The sequence below is a fragment of the Rhineura floridana genome, chromosome 7 (assembly GCF_030035675.1).
Source record: "Rhineura floridana isolate rRhiFlo1 chromosome 7, rRhiFlo1.hap2, whole genome shotgun sequence".
In the NCBI taxonomy this organism is placed as follows: domain Eukaryota; kingdom Metazoa; phylum Chordata; class Lepidosauria; order Squamata; family Rhineuridae; genus Rhineura; species Rhineura floridana.
The window spans coordinates 86,035,507-86,054,377 of NC_084486.1; the positions used below are offsets into that span (position 1 = coordinate 86,035,507).

The 18,871-nt window shown below is 41.1% G+C and overlaps 1 protein-coding gene across 11 annotated transcripts in view; it reads left to right on the forward strand.

Annotated features, from left to right (window-relative positions):
• Positions 1–18,871, forward strand: part of BTRC (beta-transducin repeat containing E3 ubiquitin protein ligase) — a 160,922-nt gene that overhangs the window by 72,043 nt on the left and 70,008 nt on the right. For 9 of the 11 annotated variants that reach the window (XM_061636215.1, XM_061636210.1, XM_061636208.1 and 6 more), the window contains one exon: positions 8,382–8,459. The exons of 1 other annotated variant lie outside the window; for it this stretch is intronic. In XM_061636215.1, coding sequence (XP_061492199.1) covers positions 8,382–8,459 — 78 coding nt within the window. Of the gene's footprint in view, positions 1–8,381; positions 8,477–18,871 lie in introns of those variants that run through there. One more of the 11 variants, XM_061636219.1, reaches the window with a different exon arrangement.

Below are 18,871 nucleotides of genomic sequence, written 5' to 3' on the forward strand. Positions count from 1 at the left end.
CAAAATCTACTCCAGAACTAGGAACTGGAGGTACAGCCGACCAGCACACGATGACAATTAATCAGTTTCTGCATACTAGCATGAACACACAGGGCCCAGAAATGAACTCCTTTTATTATTATTTCTCCTTGCTACTGATCCAAATGGTTCAGCTTGACAGCGACTTTATATTGCTTTAACAGTGTTCTGAATTGTGCCTGCAGGCAAGACATAGTTATGCAGCTATAACCAACCTATCCATCTGCCAACCAGATTGGAATTCTCCTATCCAAAGCTTCCATTAACCCCCACTGACAGCTCCAAACAGGATTAAGGATTTGAAAGCATAAAAAGTGCACTCTTCATAGACATGGTTCCTCTCTCACACACAGATAGACATTTGAAAAAGTGCATCTCTGTGGCTTTATAATTAGTGTTGGCAAGTAGAGTCTCTCCTTCCTCCCACCCTCAGAAGAAGAAAAAAGCACCTCAGTTGGCATGGTTTTTGTGATTTCTGCTGTGAAATGAGGGACTGTCTTAAATGTGGCTCTCCACAGTTGATAGTCCTTTGGAATGCTTTCATCCATCCATTACATCTGATTCCAGCATTTGTTTGGATGGTTTATTTGCAAGAAAGTCTCGGAATCAGGTTAGATGCTTCAGCATAACCATATGGATGTTATAGGTAGGGTAGTTTAGTTTCATATGTCATCAATATTAAGAAATTGTGTAGTGGGGGTGGTGTGGGGGTAACTATAGTTCCATGCAAGTGAATTCTTTTAATTACAGGGTGAAGTTTTCTCACACAAATGAGATTTGTCAAGGTTCTCTTATGGACAGTTCCTGTCTAAGAATACAGATTTATTTATTTATTTATTTATTTATTATTTGATTTATAACCCACTCTTCCTCCCAGCAGGAGCCCAGGGCGGCAAACAAAAGCACTAAAAACACTTTAAAATATCATAAAAACAGACTTTAAAATACATTAAAACAAAACATCTTTAAAAACTTTTTAAAAAAAGCTTTGAAGACATCTTAAAAAAGAAAAAAAGGTTAAAAGCATTTTAAAAAAAATTAAAAAACGTATTAAAAAGCAATTCCAACACAGATGCAGACTGGGATAAGGTCTCAATTTAAAAGGCTCGTTGAAAGAGAAAGGTCTTCAGTAGGCGCCGAAAAAATAGCAGTGATGCTGCCTGGTCTAATATTTAAGGGTAGGGAATTCCACAGGGTAGGTGCTGCCACATTAAAGGTCCGTTTCCTATATTGTGCAGAATGAACCTCCTGATAAGATGGTATCTGCAGGAGGCCCTCACCTGCAGAGCACAGTGATCGACTGGGTATATAAGGGATAAGACAGTCTTTCAGGTATCCTAGTCCCAAACTGTATAGGGCTTTCTACACCAAAACTAGAACCTTGAACTTGGCCTGGCAGCAAACAGGCAGCCAGTGCAGTTCTTTCTCAGCAGGGTGACATGTTGGTGATACCCTGCCCCAGTGAGCAATCTCGCTGCCACATTTTGCACCAGCTGCAGCTTCTGGACCAACCTCAAGGGCAGTCCCACATAGAGCACATTACAATAATCCTGCCTGGAGGTTACCAGTGCATGGACAACAGTGGTCAGGCTATCCTGGTCCAGAAATGGCCTCAGCTGTCTTACCAGCCGAAGGTGGTAAAAGGCACTACTAGCCACTGAGGTCACCTGGGCTCCAGGAGTACCCCCAGACTGTGGACCTGCTCTTTCAGAGGGAGTACAATCCCATCTAAAGCAGGCAACAGACCAATTATCTGAACTTGGGAACCACCAACCCACAGCGCCTCCATCTTTCTAGGATACAGACTCAGTTTATTGGCCCTCATCCCACCCACCACTGAGTCTAGGCAATGGTCCAGGGTTTGCACGTCCTCTCCCGATTCAGATGTTACAGAGAAATAGAGCTGGGTATCATCAGCTTACTGCCAACACCTTACCCCAAATCTCCTGATGACTGCTCCCAAGGGCTTCATGTTAAACAGCATGGGGGACAAGATGGTAGCCTGCGGCACCCCACAGCACAACTGCCAGGGAGCAAAAAGACAATCACCCAATGCTATTCTCCAAAAATGATACTGGAGATAGGATCAGAACCACTCCGATGCCTCCGATACCCATCTCACCAAGTTGGCCCAGAAGGATACCATGGTCAATGGCATTAAAAGCCGCTGAGAGATCAAATAAGAGTAACAGGGTCACCCTTCCCCTATTCTTCTCCTGATAAAGGTTATCCATCAAGGCGACCAAGGCCGATTCAGTCCCATAACCAGGCCTGAATCTAGATTGGAATGGGTCAGGATAATCTGTTTCATCCAAGAGTACTTGCAATTGCTGCACCACAGCTGTCTCAATCACCTTCCCTAAGTGGTGTATATTTGCGACCGGTTGGTAATTGTCGCAGACCAGTGGGTCCAGGGTGGGCTTTTTCAGGAGCGGTCAGATCACCGCCTCTTTCAGGGTGGCTGGAACCACTCCCTCCCGCAATGTTGCATTGAACACTCTCTGGATCCACTCGGTCAAACCCCCTTGGCAAGCTTTAATAAGTCAAGAAGGGAAAGGATTGAGAGGACACGTTGCTGGCTACATCATCGCAAGCACCTTGTGTACGTCATCAGGCCGCATCAACTGAAACCATTCCCGAGAAGTTGCAGCAGATACACTGGACACCTCATTGGGGACTACAGTAGATGTGGATAAGGCATCAAGACTGCTACGGAGGCGAGCAACTTTACCCTCAAAGTGCCTTGCAAACAATTCACAGTGGGCCTCCAAAGGGTCTAAAACTCCATTTCCTGGAGTTGTCTCAAAAACATGTTTCTCTGTTAGCTTTAGAAAACAAAAGTGATCCTTGCATCGCTGCTGGTAGTTAGAGTATTGCCTAACTGTTGAGATAAGAACAAAGATCCCAAACGCCATTTGCATCCTCAGCTTTCTCAGAATTTTCTGGTTGTTATGTGCCTTCAAGTCGATTACGACTTATGACAACCCTATGAATCAGTGACCCCCAAGAGCATCTGTCATGAACCACCCTGTTCAGATCTTATAAGTTCAGGTCTGTGGCTTCCTTATAGTTTCTTGTATTTAGTCCTACACTGTGTGCTGGAATCAGGATTAAGATCTGTGGAAATTTTGTGCTGTGAGAGAAACTAGGGAAAGTTTTATTCTCAGGCTTTATTGATTATGTTGTATGTGCAATACTTGCTTATAGCAGGAATTTTTAAAACATTATCTTCCATACTGTGCTGTCCCACATCATCCCATTGTCTTCCTAACAAGCCTTTGGTGATCATGGGATAATTCCAAACATTGCCTGCCACCAATACAGTGTGGGTGGAGTACAAGGCAATGGGTTTCTGCTGTCATTCTGGAAACGATGTGGGGGAAGACTACTGGAGCACATACTAGTGCCCTGAACTTCATTAATGAAAGTGTACCTGCTTGCAAGAGAGATTTCTCATATCGCAGTATGAGTCTCCTTGCCTTAACTTGCTTTTGTAAGCATGTTTGTTAAAGGGGAGTAGCCTCATTCAGTGATAAAAGTAAGAAGTTTGGTCTAGTACGATAAAGAGCTAGTTGGGTTTTCATCCACAATTTTTTTTGCTGGGAGGGTACTGGTTTCTCTCTCACACATGATTGTTCTGCAGTCTTAATTTCCTTGGTGCACCATGCTGCTGGATACTGCATTAATTCAGTAGAGGGCACCAACAATTCCAACTTTTGCTCCTAAGCGCATCTTCTTGCTGAAGCAGATACGTCCCCTTGGTTTCAAAGAGTTCTATGAGAACTCAATGAGCAGTTCAGTGATGCTTTGAGATATACTTATCTATTGTACTTCTAAGATGCACAGCAAAAGATTGCAAAGAATTTTCTGTGTTCTGAAGCTTGTTGTCCACCTTGAAACAAGATTTCTGTTTCTAAGCAATCGGTTCCATCTTTGCTGCTTCTTAAGGAGCATAATCTTTGGCAGTTTTCATTCTTTGCCAAGCGTAACTTAACTTGCTGACAAAAGTGCATGAGCAGCGCTCCTCTTTAATAGTCTGCTGTGTTGGTGCAGTAGAATGGGGTGATGGCAAGCTGTGAGCCACCATATGCACTTGGCAGTCATTGTCTGGTCTTTGTTCAGCCAACCTCTTAGTCTTGCCACCTATAAAGATAATGAATAAAAGAAAGGTTTCAAATTAGCTGTTTAGTTTCAAGGAAGAAATTGGTAAACTTGAAGCATGTTGGGACAGGCAACATAAAGGCTGTTGAATTCCATGGCTTTTGGTAATGTGTTTAACCTAGAAGGAAGGCTAAGGAGCAAAAAAAGAGGTTGGGCTTCAAATATAAATTATTTTTTTCTGTGCTGCTGCATGTATCTATTTTTTTGACATTTTTTTCTGCCCCATTTGCATTAGCAACTCCATACCCTTCCATTTTAAGTTTTTCATAAAATAATATTCCTTTGTCACCAGTCGCTCTATTTCCAGTTCCAGATAACATACTCTGTAAGTAGAATAACCGAAACAGTGGGTGGTGCTTTATGTGCCCCTTCCTGTCCAGACTCCATTTATGGCAACTGGATCTTTTCCATTTGGATTAGTCCAAAAGCCTGTTGGGTAGAAATCCTGCCTGTTTTTTTACTCTCCAAAGCTTTGTAAATAAACATTTCTACTCCACTCCTGATCTCTAAAAGAGCTTCCTGAGTATCAGTGCTTAACAAATATCTGTTCTCAATTTGTTCAACTATATTTTCACAATGCCATGGTACTTTGGAGTTCCCTAAATAACCTTGTTATTTAGTTTGCAATTCAAAGGACTGATTTGTGTCTTCCCACAAACTACTTCCAATAGCTGTTTCCATGCTACGTTTCTAAATCCTATAAAAATGTCTTGACATTGTAATACTTCTTGGTTTTATAATGCATAGTCTGCCTCTGCCAGTGAGCTGTTAGGCCTGATGTAGTGTTTTGCTCTTAGCATATAAGGCCTTAAATGACTTTGGACCCAAGTGTTTAAAGGAGTGCCTCCCCCATTACCATCCAAATCATGTATTATGATCAGCAGAGGATGCCCTACTTGCTGTCCCATCTTTGGGAGTGGTTAGTAGGACAATGACACGTAATGGCATTCTCAGTGGTTCCTTCTTAGTAACATCTGGTTGACCCCCACAGTTGATACTTTTAATTGAAGGCTGAAGACATTTTTATTTGTCCAGGCTTTTGGATCTTAATGGAAACTGACTTTTATTCGGATAGCACTATATATACTGCTGTTGATTTGATTGTGATTCTGTGGTTTTAATTGTGACTTTTATTAGGAAGTGTTTTGTTTTATCCAGCTAATGTTGTTAGCTGCCCTGTGTTCTGGATTAGGAGGAAGGTTTATAAAATATAAAATGAATGAATAAAAGAAATTTATTAATGGGAAGATTCCTAGTGTCAGTGATAGGACCCCACTTTTTGATTCTGGATTCTTTCTGTAGGTATAATAATTCCTGTGGCATCTGATCTCCAAAAACATATAGCGTTCTACAAAGGATAGAGCACGGATGGGGTGGCTGTGGCCGCCCAGCTGCTTTTGAACTCCAGCTCCCATCAGCCCAGCCACCAGGGCCAGTGGTCAGGGATGATGGGAGTTGTAGTCCAGCTAGATCTGGAGGCCCACAGGGAATAGTCTGAAGGCATGTGGTACAGTCCCACTGGTGAAACTCAGTGAGTCTGACTCTGAGGACTGCTTTGATGTCAGAGTATACCAGGAAGCACATCTAAGCTGATAGTTTCATAGAAAAGCAGGATGGTACAGTAACTAATACAGATGAATTGTGTACTACCTCCCAAAATGTATATTGGATACACTTGCTAGAATGAGAGGTTTGGGAGGAGAGGAGTGGATGTGGGATGATTATACTGTCTTCACCTTCATCGTGGCCTGTTCAGAGGAGTACATAACTTCGAAACCGAGCAGTAACAGAGCAAACTGTAAAGCAAATTCTTTACCTTGGTACAATCCCTGGTGTCTCCACTTAAAGGATCTTGAGTAGCAGGCCTGGGAAAGGACCTCAGCCTAAGACCTTGCAAAGCTGGTATTGTCAGAGTAGACAGTGCTTGGCTAGGTATACATGGTCTGACCCAGTATAATTCAAGTTACCACACCCATCACAGCATGTAGCTGACATTCAGAAGTTATATTAAACACATGAAGACGTCACCTAAATGAAAGTTCACATTTATTTAAAGCTGACTAGAGGAGCAACAGAATGACAACAGATTTATGTAACTTTTAAGTTGACAATGAGGACATTCAATTTGTCAAGAATTATCAATACCTCGGCACAGTCATTAACCAAAATGCAGACGGTAGTCAAGAAATCAGAAGGAGGCTAGGACTGGGGAGGGCAGCTATGAGAGAACTAGAGAAGGTCCTCAAATGCAAAGATGTATCACTGAACAATAAAGTCAGGATCATTCAGACCATGGTATTCTCGATCTCTATGTGTGGATGTGAGAGTTGGACAGCGAAAAAAGAGGATAAGAGAAAAATCAACTCATTTGAAATGTGGTGTTCGAGGAGAGCTTTGCGCATACCATGGACTGCGAAAAAGACAAATAATTGGGTGTTAGAAGAAATTAAACCAGAATTATCACTAGAAGCTAAAATGATGAAACTGAGGTTATCCTACTTTGGACACATCATGAGAAGACATGATTCACTAGAAAGACAATAATGCTAGAAAAAACAAGGGAGCAGAAAAAGAGGAAGGTCAAACAAGAGATGGATTGATTCCATAAAGGAAGCCACTTACAAAATCTGAACAGGGTGGTTCATGACAGATGCTCGTGGAGGTCACTGATTCATAGGGTCGCCTTAAGTCGTAAATGACTTGAAGGCACATAACAACAACAGAGGAGCAGATACAGGAAACTTCTGCGTTTTGATTTTTTAGAAATATCACCATTGTAACATCAACTGTGTGCCACTAGTCCTGTTAAAAGTATCAGGATATTACAGTAATTATTAGCAATAGTACAACTACTGTGATGCACAGGGAAATGTTTCAGAAGCTATTGTGAACCAGGGAGGCTGTTTGATTAAATGCAAGTCCAAACCCCCAAAGAACTAGTATCATGGATTTTTGGATCCTGAGAGAAACTTGTTCTTCACATACAGGGCTATGGAGTTGGAGTCATGGAATCGGAGTCGGAAGCAATTTTGGATGGAGTTGGAGTCAGTAGAAATGTACTGACTCCTTCTCCAGCTTCAAAATAAATTTTGATTGACAAATTTTTAAAAATATAAATTCAAAATGTCAAAGAAGCTTCCCATGAAGTCAGCTGTAGTTGAGCATTTCACCATAACTCAAGATGGAAAACATTTTGTGTGTCAGTGTATGACACAGGACCCAGATGAAGACAAATGCTGTGATGCCAAGATCAGCGCATATTCAGGCAGCGATAAAAATGTTCCTATGAGAGCTTCCAATGTAAAAAGACATTTACAGCGCTTCCCAGGGCTGTGGAGTCAGAAGCAATTTTGGGTGGAGTCAGAGTCGGAGTCGGACAGTAGAAAAATAGAGGAGTCGGAGTCGAAGGTTTGGCGTACCGACACCACAGCCCTGTTCACCTGGTTGGCCACTGTGAGAACAGGATGCTGGACTAGATGGGCCACTGGCCTGATCCAGCAGGCTCTTCTTATGTTCACATACCCATGTCCCATAGCCAAAACAGTCCTAATCATTGCCACTGTCAAAACGGGTTACTATAGTATTCCTTGCTAAAGTACAAGAATAGTTTATTTCAAATATTTCAGGTTGAATGCTTGGATTGGTTATAGGGCCTTCCTGCATACTATAGCCTCTTTGTTTATAACATCAGTCTAAAATACATTATCCCAATTATAGAACCAAAGTAATTTCATTGTATTAAAGCATGGAATTGTTGACAGCCAAGGCATGACACCTTAGTTATGTAAAGAATTGAGGTCTAGCATTATGGAAGTGCTTGATTACATTCTGTGCATACAAAATTTCTGACTTTGCAATATTTTGAAAGCTTCTTTAATTAAATGGGTATCTGTCATAAACAATTATCACTAGGATCTATTTGTAGTGGCTTGCTGATTTCCACAGTACTGGATATGGATATACATATGTCAGACACTCATTCCAAGTTCCCTACCCAAACGTGTGTCAAGCAAAACAAAAATAATTCACCCCTCTTAACAAAAAAAAAAAGTAGTCTACAAAGAGAAGGGAGTGAAATGCTTCTCCTAGGTAATATTGCTGGAAACATCAGGTTTTTGGGGAGTTTTTGCTTTCTCATGTCAGTGTTGGAAGAAAAATGCCTGAATTAATGATTTCTGTCTTTCCCCCTCTCCTCTGTTTAGAATTCATCTGAGAGAGAAGACTGTAACAATGATGAGCCCCCCAGGAAGATCATTCCTGAGAAGAATGCACTCAGGCAGGTATGCATTTGATTCAGGTGGGTAAAATCCACACAGCCCCTTTACTTGAAAGAGCTAGAGTTCTCTGGCTTCCCTTGGAACTTGGAAAGATACAAAACATCTATCCAACTTATTCCAACTTGTTTTACCAAGAGCACACAAGCTTTCAAATTATAGAGCACTTTTTGGAAGGTATCTTGGAGCTAATTCATATCTTTTGAGAGCAGCATGCAAGCTGCTTTTTTGTGGATCCTATATGGCTCCAGTCATGTCTTTTACAGAGTAACCTTGTGGGTCAGACAGGTGAAGTTTTTCTTACTGTGCTGGTATGATCTGGGTACAGAATTCCCAGTTACATGCTCAACAAGACACCCATGTATTCTGTAGCCCTCGACACGTCAGGAAATGGTAAGATTTGGTAAGTACTGCTACCAGACAAGGTTTCAAACCAATACTTAGGCCTTAATTCTTAAGTGTATGACCATAACTAAGACAGACAGAACAAATATTCAGTTATATTCCTGATTTCAGCTTGAACCAGAACAAAAGGAATGTAAGGTGAGCTAATAGGCTTTTCAGTTAATACAGAACTGGCTTCTGTATTGTTTCTTGGAATTTGGATACACTCCCTTAAATACTAGGGTTATTGATGATTTATGCCATATCAGCTGCTGTTACCAGTTGTGAACGTACCATTCTGATTAGAGAAGCCAGGTAGCTAACACCAGTGGGGTGCAGTTGAGAATTTCTGGAACAGTAAGAAAAGAAGAGGGGTGATTTGGCTGAGCAGTTTGAAAAGACAAGGATGGACCCAGGTTGGCCTCCAAGAGAGCAGTTGTTCTTCCAGAACTTCTTCCAGGGCTCCTCATGTATTCCTTTTTGCAGTGTCCATATGACATTGTTGGCATCAACATTTTAGCCCATATTACCCCACCCGCATTTAATTCAGATTTACCCATTCCGTGGGAAATCCAGTAACAACAATCCTGTTGCCATTGACTTATTTGTGATACCTGAGTATCCCGTTTGCAAATTAAGCCCTCATCTGGATGCCCCTGTAGTGATGTAGGAGGAATATGCAGAGAAAGCAGTGTGTTTCTCTTTTTGAAGAAAACCATTATACTTTCTTCTTTGAACATAGACTAATGTATATAATGTTATGTATATTGTGTTCTCCTTTACTCAGGAGAGGGCAAAATCAAGAAAGAGGGAGCATGTTTTTTATTTCAAAAGTTTAAAACTAGCATTAAAAAAAGTCTTCTTTTGAAGCTCTTTCCATTGTCCTTCTATTTAGTAAGCTGACCTTAACATTTCCAGCAGTCCTTCTCATTTATGAAGGACCAGCATCAGTGTTTGCCCTACTGGAACTACTTGGGCCAGGGAACTGTTATAAGTTCCACCTGCCTGATCTGTGTACGCATGGCACTACAGCATTGCTCATTACACATTTCAGAATAAACTCACATTCCCACATGGAGATGTAACCTATGGTGGCCTTTATTTTGACCGCTTTCTTTTACTTTTGCATGGAAGAAGCCAATAGAGAGAAACCTAACCTAGTTTAAAGCCACATGAGGTTTAGAGTAGTAAATATAAGTAGGCTTTATTAATATCTATTTTGTGGATAAAGACTTGGGATAAAAACTGAATGCTGGGTGGAGGGAGGTTGTGTGAAACCTTGGACAACCATGACGAGGGAAGAAAGCTTTTGGCAACAATGTTTAAGCTAGCAAACAAATTTTCTCACTGTTAAGTTATAAATTAATTTTAATAGGCTGATCCAGATGGTCCATTTGGAAAATGGATAACTTGGTCTGTGGAAAATTAAACTAAATTTATCACTCTCATACTTCAAACTGAATCTAGTGTGTAAAGAGTGTCCATTAAGTCCAGTGAATACAGATGGACTGGCAGGTCACACATGGGACTAATCGGATTCATTTTAAAAATAAATGTGTGAATTATTGAGTCGGTCTTCTGGTTTGAGTCCTTGTGCATGTGTGCAGTCTTTTTAAAAGAGACCCCCAAATGCTTCAGTGCCTTTTTAACCTGTGTGTTTCCATTTTAAATTCAAATTTCTTGCCAAAAACTTTAATTAGTTTTCAGTGCCCATCATTTAGTATTGGATCCGAATGGTAGATTGATTAGGCTGGGCATTTGTTATTTTAAGAGCTGCTTCTCTGTTTCTGAAGAATTGGGGCTTAGTAGCCTTCACAGAGAGAGAGAGAGAGAGAGAGAGAGAGAGAGAGAGAGAGAGAGAGAGAGATGGCCTTTAGAAACCAATGAGGGGGAAGCTCCCCAGGGACCTTTGAGCCTTTTGGCTTTTAGTTGTGTTAAACAGAGCCATGAATGAAGATTTGTAAATTTATTACAGTGCCATCTGGATTCCCCCCTTCTTTTTGCAGGAACCATATTATTGTTGGCTTGTATCTGTCTATTGTGGTGGTCGCTCCCCAGGAGCTTGCCCTCATACTCCAAAGGAAAGTGATGAATAGCAAGGGTCAGCAGGCATAGGTCACAGGGCAGCTGTCCAGGGCTGTCCTGAACTTGATTACCCTACTGTCTTTTAAAAAATATTGGCACAATGCAGGTTGTTTAAAGAAAGCTTCTCTCTCCTGTGCTCAAATGGGGTAATAATGAAGTGCCTTTTTGCTGTCAAGACTTGCTCTGTGGGGGCCGGAATGGGAGTCTCTTTGGATAGGAAATCGTGTAGTTGCCATGTAGGGTGCTGACGATAGTGGGATTGTGATGATGTGCATTACACTTTTCATTCTGGTAATCTCTTTGAAGAGCTTCCAGATGGAATGAAAGTGAGGTAGCCATCACTGTCTGCACTGCTACCAAGACTGCGCTCTCCCCAACCTCACCCTCTCCAAGCATTTTCATGAACTCCTCCTTCAGCAGTAACACAGAGTTCTATGGCTTCAGTGTTTAGAAGTTTTGGAGGACATAGAAGGCTTCTGACATTTTGTAGGACTTGTATAGAAACTGCCAAGTCCCAACCATAGGATGCTTAAAAGAATGGGCACACTACAGCAAGGGAGAGGCAAAATAAAAGGAACATCACCTCATAGTTACTGTAGGGGGGGGTGTATATTTGAGTGAGGGAAAGAGCGTATTAACTGTAATTTGTATCAATATTTAATACTTGTTAGGAAAAACTGACCCAGTTTAAAGGAAATAAGTTATTTCAAATGTGTTTATAATTTGTGTGTGTATTTTCCTATTAAATGCTGGAGAATTTTAATTGTTATTTCATTTGTACTTGATTAGTTATTATCCTAAATATCAGTTGTGCAGAAATCCAAGACTGCTCACTAGAATTGTTGTCTAACAGCATACAAACTTGCTGTTTTCCCCCCTCCCTGCTTCAGTACTAATCGGCTCTGTCAGATGTGTTGCATTTCTTCATTCTCCTGTAAAATTGCTTGCATTGTCAATTCTCCTGACCTTTTGTTTCCATGTCCACTTACAGGCCAATGAACGTGGGCAGTGATAAATAAAGCTCTGAACAGAACTCTCCAACTCTTTGAAAACAGCATGTTGCCATCTCCCTAGTTATATTTCTTTAAGTGTTTACGTGTATGCTGAATTCTTTTCTCTTGTGTGGCTGGAACCCTGGGGCCTCAGAGCCATGAGAGAGGCCAAGAAGCTAACAAAGTAGCTGTCCCCTTGTTAGCTTGTTCCTTTCTTTAAAAAACTACAAAAAACCCACAAGATGAAACCCATCTGGCTTAGGGCATTACATTTTCCTCCCCCATGCACCTCTATAGATGAAGAGTTTCACCTGCAGTGAGGGTTTACATTGATTAGGGAGGGTGTAGTAATTCAACTCTGACCATCCACTTCAGTGATACTTTGCAGTCCTGAAAGGTGCTGACCCATTGAGTTAAACTGTCAAGAGAAGGATAAAAAAGGAGCTCCATCCCAGGAGGTAACAGCTGCCAGGTTTTCAGCACCTTGTGCGCTGCTGGAGAAATGTCACCAATTGTCACTGGGGGAGAAAAATGACTGACTTGTCTGCCATCTTCCCTTTTTAATGACTAGACTTATAAAATGAAGGATTTAAGCCTCTGAAGATCAGCAAGCACAAGGCAAGCTGTCATTGGGAGGAAGAAAATCCAGCGGATTTTAAGTAGGTGTTATAGATAAATCCCTTTGAGGAAAAGATACAGTTAGCCCAGTTGGCTTGGATGACCTTTGACTAATGAGGTATAAGTGTAAAAAGTTTGCTGAAGCCACTTGCAGACAATATGAGCTTAACTACTTTAGGGGAAAGGGGGGGGTAGGGGGAGCCAGATTCATAAGCCAGTGAACTGAGAGAAAACATACTGTATTTCAGCTCTTTGGAGGACAATTTGTTTTCGAGCTGCTACCAGATGGCTAAATACCATGACATTTCTCTTTTGTTTTTTGTTTCTTTGTTTTTTGCTGTTGTTGTTTCTGTTTTTGTTTTACAAGCAATTCACTTCTCCTTGCTTTCGTCAATATTGCTTCACTGAATAAGTTTTAGTGGCAGAGGTGGAGAATGAGACAGAAAGTGGTATTGTCCTTTTTTCTTGTTTTAATAGGTAAAGGACAAACAAAATCTTAAGGTACCAAAGTATCAGAAATGGGCTATTCCCCCCATTTGTTTTTGTTTTTTGGTTAGTCATTTCAATTGTACTGAGTAATTAGAAGGTACACATAGTCAAGGGAGCATTGTTAGGGAAATTGCTCAGGAACGTCCATTGCCCATCTACCATCACCATGTGTTCAATTCTTCCCTCTAGTGGCAAAATTAGGGACTCTGGCTCCACAGTAGGCAAGGTGTAATTGCAATATAACAAACTGAGCTTTGGGGACATTTCTGTAAATGTTCTTGGTTTTGGCTTGGCTAGTCTATAGTTTGTCTTACTGACTTCCTGCAGAGATCTTTTCCCTTCCCACAAGCACTCTGAGCATTGAAGACTAGAAATTTAGCTTTAAATATTGAAATAATAATCACAGTGGATTCTGGGTAATGCTTTGCCGCTTGACTTAATTCTCCTCTTCCTTTTTTAATTACCTATTTATAAAAACGCTTTTAAATTTGCAGGCATTATTTAATACTTTCGGAAGGAGCACCTCATTGGAAATAAATAAATAAATTGCCTTTTTTTAAAAATCGTCTGTGTGAAAGACCTTAAGGGTAATTAATGGAGGTCTCATAAGGCCCCGTAAGTGAGATGAAAGCGATCTTTCTGAATCTGCAAGAGTGATTTGTTTGTATAACTTCCCAACTTCCACTGAATTCTTCAGAGTCTAATAACTATTTTCTTACCATTTGGCTGTTGGTGCTTTGCTGCAAAAGCCCTTGTTTGAACAGTGAAAAAAAAGAGTTTAATAATCTTGTCTCTGGAAATGACTTGGGGGGGAAATTGAGCGCTTGCATTTTGTTGTTGTGTTTTTATTACAATATTATCTTTCTCTGATAAATCATGTAATTATTGACTAGTGGGGTAGGAAAGAAATCTTCTTGAAGACTGAGATGCACCTATTAAAAAAGTGCTGCTGTGCTCAAAGATGGGGATCTTTTGGATGAATTGTCAAAGAAATATTTTTTTATTTAGCCCAGACAATTGCAAAAAGCATCCATTGGTATAGATGGAAAACTTGGAAACCCTCAGGGATTCGAAGGGTTAAGAGTAGGCCCATTTTGTACTGGTGTTAGCCCTTAGGATGTTAGATCGTTCTGTTTTATTCATTACATAGCAACCAACCCAATCGCCAATGCAAATACTTTGAGCAGAGAGCTGCAGCTAATCCTCAAACTCTCTGTATCCCAGTATAATGTGTGTATGTGACACATTCATGCTTTATATTTTTGGGCATACACCTAAAAATGTAATGTGTGAGGGCCCAAAATGCTTGTGGGTCAAAAAGCAACAGGGTCATTAGTATACCATGTACTGCTGTGGAACTACTCCCTTTGGGAGGAAGGGTGGGATATAAATTCAATAAATATTATTAGTTGTAGTAACAACAACAACCTGGATGATCAGTTTCTGCTAATTTTAAAGAAGTAAAACAAGTTTCTAGTCTTTCTGGCTGCAAGAGAGAAGGCTGGCCAAGCATTTCTGTATTTTAGACCCTCTTTTTGCTCGCATCTCAGTCTATCTCAAAATATTCTGATTTTTTGCACCCCCATAGCATGATCATAGATTATGAAAATTCATTCAAATTTTTACAATTTGTGTAATTTTCAAGTGGTAGTCCAGACCTTGTCATTTTTGTCATAACTGTATATGCAGCTGGTAGTTTTAACCTTTGTCTGGGGGTAGATGCAGACTTGCCCCTGTTCCTTTCATTGCATTCCTGCTCCTGACATGATTTGAAGGAGTCGTATGCTGGTAGATATTTTTTTCCATTAGTGTGTGTTTTGCTATAGGCTGCTTAACACTTATCTCAAACAGCTTTTGCAAGGTTAAAAGGAATGCGGCTTGGTAACAAGTTTGTGTCATTTTAAATATATACCTTCCAGTAAATAAGGAGGAGCCTAGCAATCAATCCCTTTTAGTGTGTTATATGTTTCACCTGACAACTAAACCCTCTATTGATTAGCCATTACTTTGTTAGATAATCCTGTGTCATTGAAGCCTCTGTAAAAATTAAACTCTTTAAAATGTTTTACCCTAGCAGCAGTGTGAAAATTGAACACTTGTTCAGAATTATAGCCAGCTTTCACCAAAAAGGTAGTTTTCAACAAACTGGTTTATGCTTGCATTCGTTATATGCAGTATAAAACCATATTAAAGCACCTCAACGCAAAGCTATCAGCCTCTGGCACAGAATCAGGCTGCTGTTTCAAACAGTGCTTCCTGTGGCCTAGAAATGGGCTATCTTGGTGATGGGGTGGGGTGGGGGGGAGATGCTTGGACAGTTCAAGTTTCTCAGCTAGAATTGAATCAAAAATCCTCTCATAGCCAAAATATGGAGTTTGGACTTCTGTAGTATGATCAGGAGCGTGACAATCCTTTTCTGAATCTCCCAAAGGAATTCAAAACGAGGGAATGATAAGGACTGCAGTGTTTAGGTGATAAAAAAATAAAACTTTCTAACCAATTAAAATATGCCCCTGATTAATTGAACAGCTTTTGCCAAACATGAAAATATTTTCATTCATTTTTAAGCACTGTGGCTTGTACCTTAGGAGAGGCATTCCTCCTAATTTTTCACAGATGGGAATGCCTCTTTTTAGATGTTGCTTGCTTAGACACATGTAGGGATAATTTAAGAACAAAGTATGTGTCTACACTATGATCAAATCCTAGACTATGACTAAAAACTGAACATACTTTTTCATACTTCTTCGTAGAGGTGCCACCCTATATCAAAAAGCCATTAACTGCTTGAGGTCAGGTTACCTGAAAGATTCTTATCCTATGAATAAACCTTATCTATGAGATCCTTGCCAGAGGCCCTACTCCAAGTGCCCCTGCCAAATGAAGTGAGAGAGAGGGCTACTAGGTAGAGGGCCTTCTCAGTAGTGACACCTAAGTTATGTTAACAGCCTCCCTAAAATCACTTGCTTGGTGCCATCCTTACAGCCTTTTTAGACCCAGCTGAAGGCCCTCTTACTCATCCTGGTCATTTAAACAACCTGTATTTTTATCATCTGGGCTTCTCTAGCTTATGATTCATGTTTTATTGTATATCTGCCAGAAAGAACAATTTGTATGCTACTTTTATTATTTTGCATTGTATTTTTTATATTGTATTTTATTATCCTTAATTTTTGTGAGCCACCCAGAAAACATATGTTATGGGGCAGTCATACAAATGCAACAAATAAATAAGCAAGCAAGCCGTTGTTTAAGCCTCCTCAAGGATAATTGAGCCCAACAACAACAGAAGGGTATGTTTTGTCCAGATTCAAATAGGAAGAAGACAGATCTGCTGTGGAATGTCCTTCCATATGTTGTGCATTTTTGCTCCTTTCCTCCTGGTCTTTGAAGACTGAAAGCACTTTTGCTCCCTGTTGTTGCTGGGTTTTATTTTGAGGGGAGGGCACTGCTTATTGTTGTTTTGCTTTTTTATTTACATCTGTTTGTTTGCTCCTTGTGGATGTGGGGGGTACTTTTTTGTATTTTAGATTAGTGTGTGGTGTAGTGGTTAAGGTGTTGGACCACAACCTGGGAGACCAGGGTTCGAATCCCCACATAGCCATGAACTCACTGGGTGACCTTGGGCCAGTCACTTGCCTCTCAGCCTCATGAAAACCCTATTCATAGGGTCACCATAAGTCGGAATCGACTTGAAGGCAGTACATTTACATTTTTAATGACTGAGAGTCAGTGTGCTGTAATGGTTAAAGTTTTTGACTATGTCCTGGGAGACAAGGGTTCAAATTCTCCTTCAGCCATGAAGCTCACTGGGTGACCTTGATCTAGTCACTGCCTAACCTGTCTGACAGGGTTGTTGTGGGGATGAAATTAAGAGGGGAGGAACCATGTACAATACCTTGAGCTCCTTGGAGAAAAGATGAGATACAGATGCAATAAATAATAATGCAAATAATTATACGCCACAAGAGTGGCTGTATACTATAGCCAGCGTAGATTTTTCACATTCCGCAATGTTAAATTGAAAATACCCCCATGCCATTCTGATGCTTCCTATAAGCTCATTTCAAAACAAAACCTTACAAAACTTATAGTCCTGAACTCAGAAACATTTGCTTAACAACCCTCTCAATTTTCATGGCGATACACAAAACAGTCAGAGAGAATCGAGAGTTCAAAGTCTAAAAAGAGAGGGAAAAAACCCAGAGCCCTTTTGGACTTTTTTCTCTGAGTTTTCATAATCTGTTGAAAATAATTAAATATCAGCCATGTTCACAGAGTACCTGTAATCCTAATACTGACCTTGCCCCATGCTCTGCAGTTTAAAAGTTAAAAAAAATGCCTGGCTGATTTTTAATTAATTTAAGAAATTTTAGCTGTCACCCTATGATGATGTGGGGCATGCTCAGTAAGAACCAGCTGTCAGAGTTCTAAAAGCCAGACTCACAGCTGCTTGGCTTGCCTAATCAGAGGGTGACACCCACACCAGACTTTGGTTTCACTTGAGACAGTCATGGCTTCCCTCAGAGAATCCTGGGAAGTGTAGTTTGTGAAGGGTGCTGAGAGGAGACTCCTATTCCACTGAGAAAGCTCCAGCGGCCAGAGTGGTTTAACAGTCAGCCACTCTGATTGAAGGTCTCTGAGGGGAACAGGGCATCTCCTAGCAACTCTCAGCACCTTCACTAACTACACTTACCAGGATTCTTTGGGAGAGCCATGACCATCCAAAGTGAAATAAAGGCCTGGTGTGGATGTGGCCAGGGACAGCTTTGGTTTAAATTTGTGTGGGAGGCTACATGTGTCTACTGTAGAATAAAAAGGTGGGGGAAACGCTGAAAATCAATGATACTGCTTACAATGTTTTCCTTTTAGAAAGGAAAGAGGCTTCCCTTCTGCCCAGTGCTCACCCACCCAATCTCCTCCCCTCCCCCAGGTCAGTGTTGGACTACAACCTGGGAGACCAGGGTTCAAATCCCCACACAGCCATGAAGCTGACTGGGTGACCTTGGGCCGGTCACTGCCTCTCAGCCTCAGAGGAAGGCAATGGTAAAACCACCTCTGAATACCGTTTACCATGAAAACGCTATTCATAGGGTCAACATAAGTCGGGATCGACTTGAAGGCAGTCCATTTCCATTTTCAAACATGATTGCACAGAAATAAATCCTACTGAACTCAAAAAGTAAGCAAACAATCAAACCCCCCTCCCTTCTCCCCCCTCCTATCCCCTCCCTCCCCATCCCCTTCCAACCCCCTCCTTCCCCCTCCCCTTCCTTCTCCCCATGGTCACTTTTACCTATCTTAAGCATGATTGCATGGAAGTAAATACCATTGAACTCTATAAGCATGCAAATGATCAAACCTGCCCTCCCCCTTCCTTTGCCTCCCTCCAATACGCTCCTTCCCCTCCTCCCCCCCCCGGTCAGTTTTTCCGTATCCTAACCATGATTGCATAGGAGTAAATCCTATTGAACTCAATCAGCATGCAAATGATCAAACCTGCTTTTTCCCTCCTTCCCCTCTCCCTTCTTCATCCCCTCCCCTCTTCCTTCCCCCTCCCCTGCCTGCTCCAGCCCTCCCTCCCTCCCCCCCCGGTCAGGTTTACCTATCCTAAGCATGATTGCATGGGAGTAAATTGTAAGAAGAAACAGCAACAAACATACAAAAATGTAATTCTCTATCTTTGGAAATGGCAGGTGTTGCCACCACTCACCATATGCTCAGAGGCACATGTTACCAAATTCTTTCAAGCTACACAGCAAGTGGATTGGACTGTGAAAGACCAACCCAAATTGTGTTTGCATTTTGGCAAATGTGTAGGGCTGTACAATATCTCAGAGAGGAGGTCAG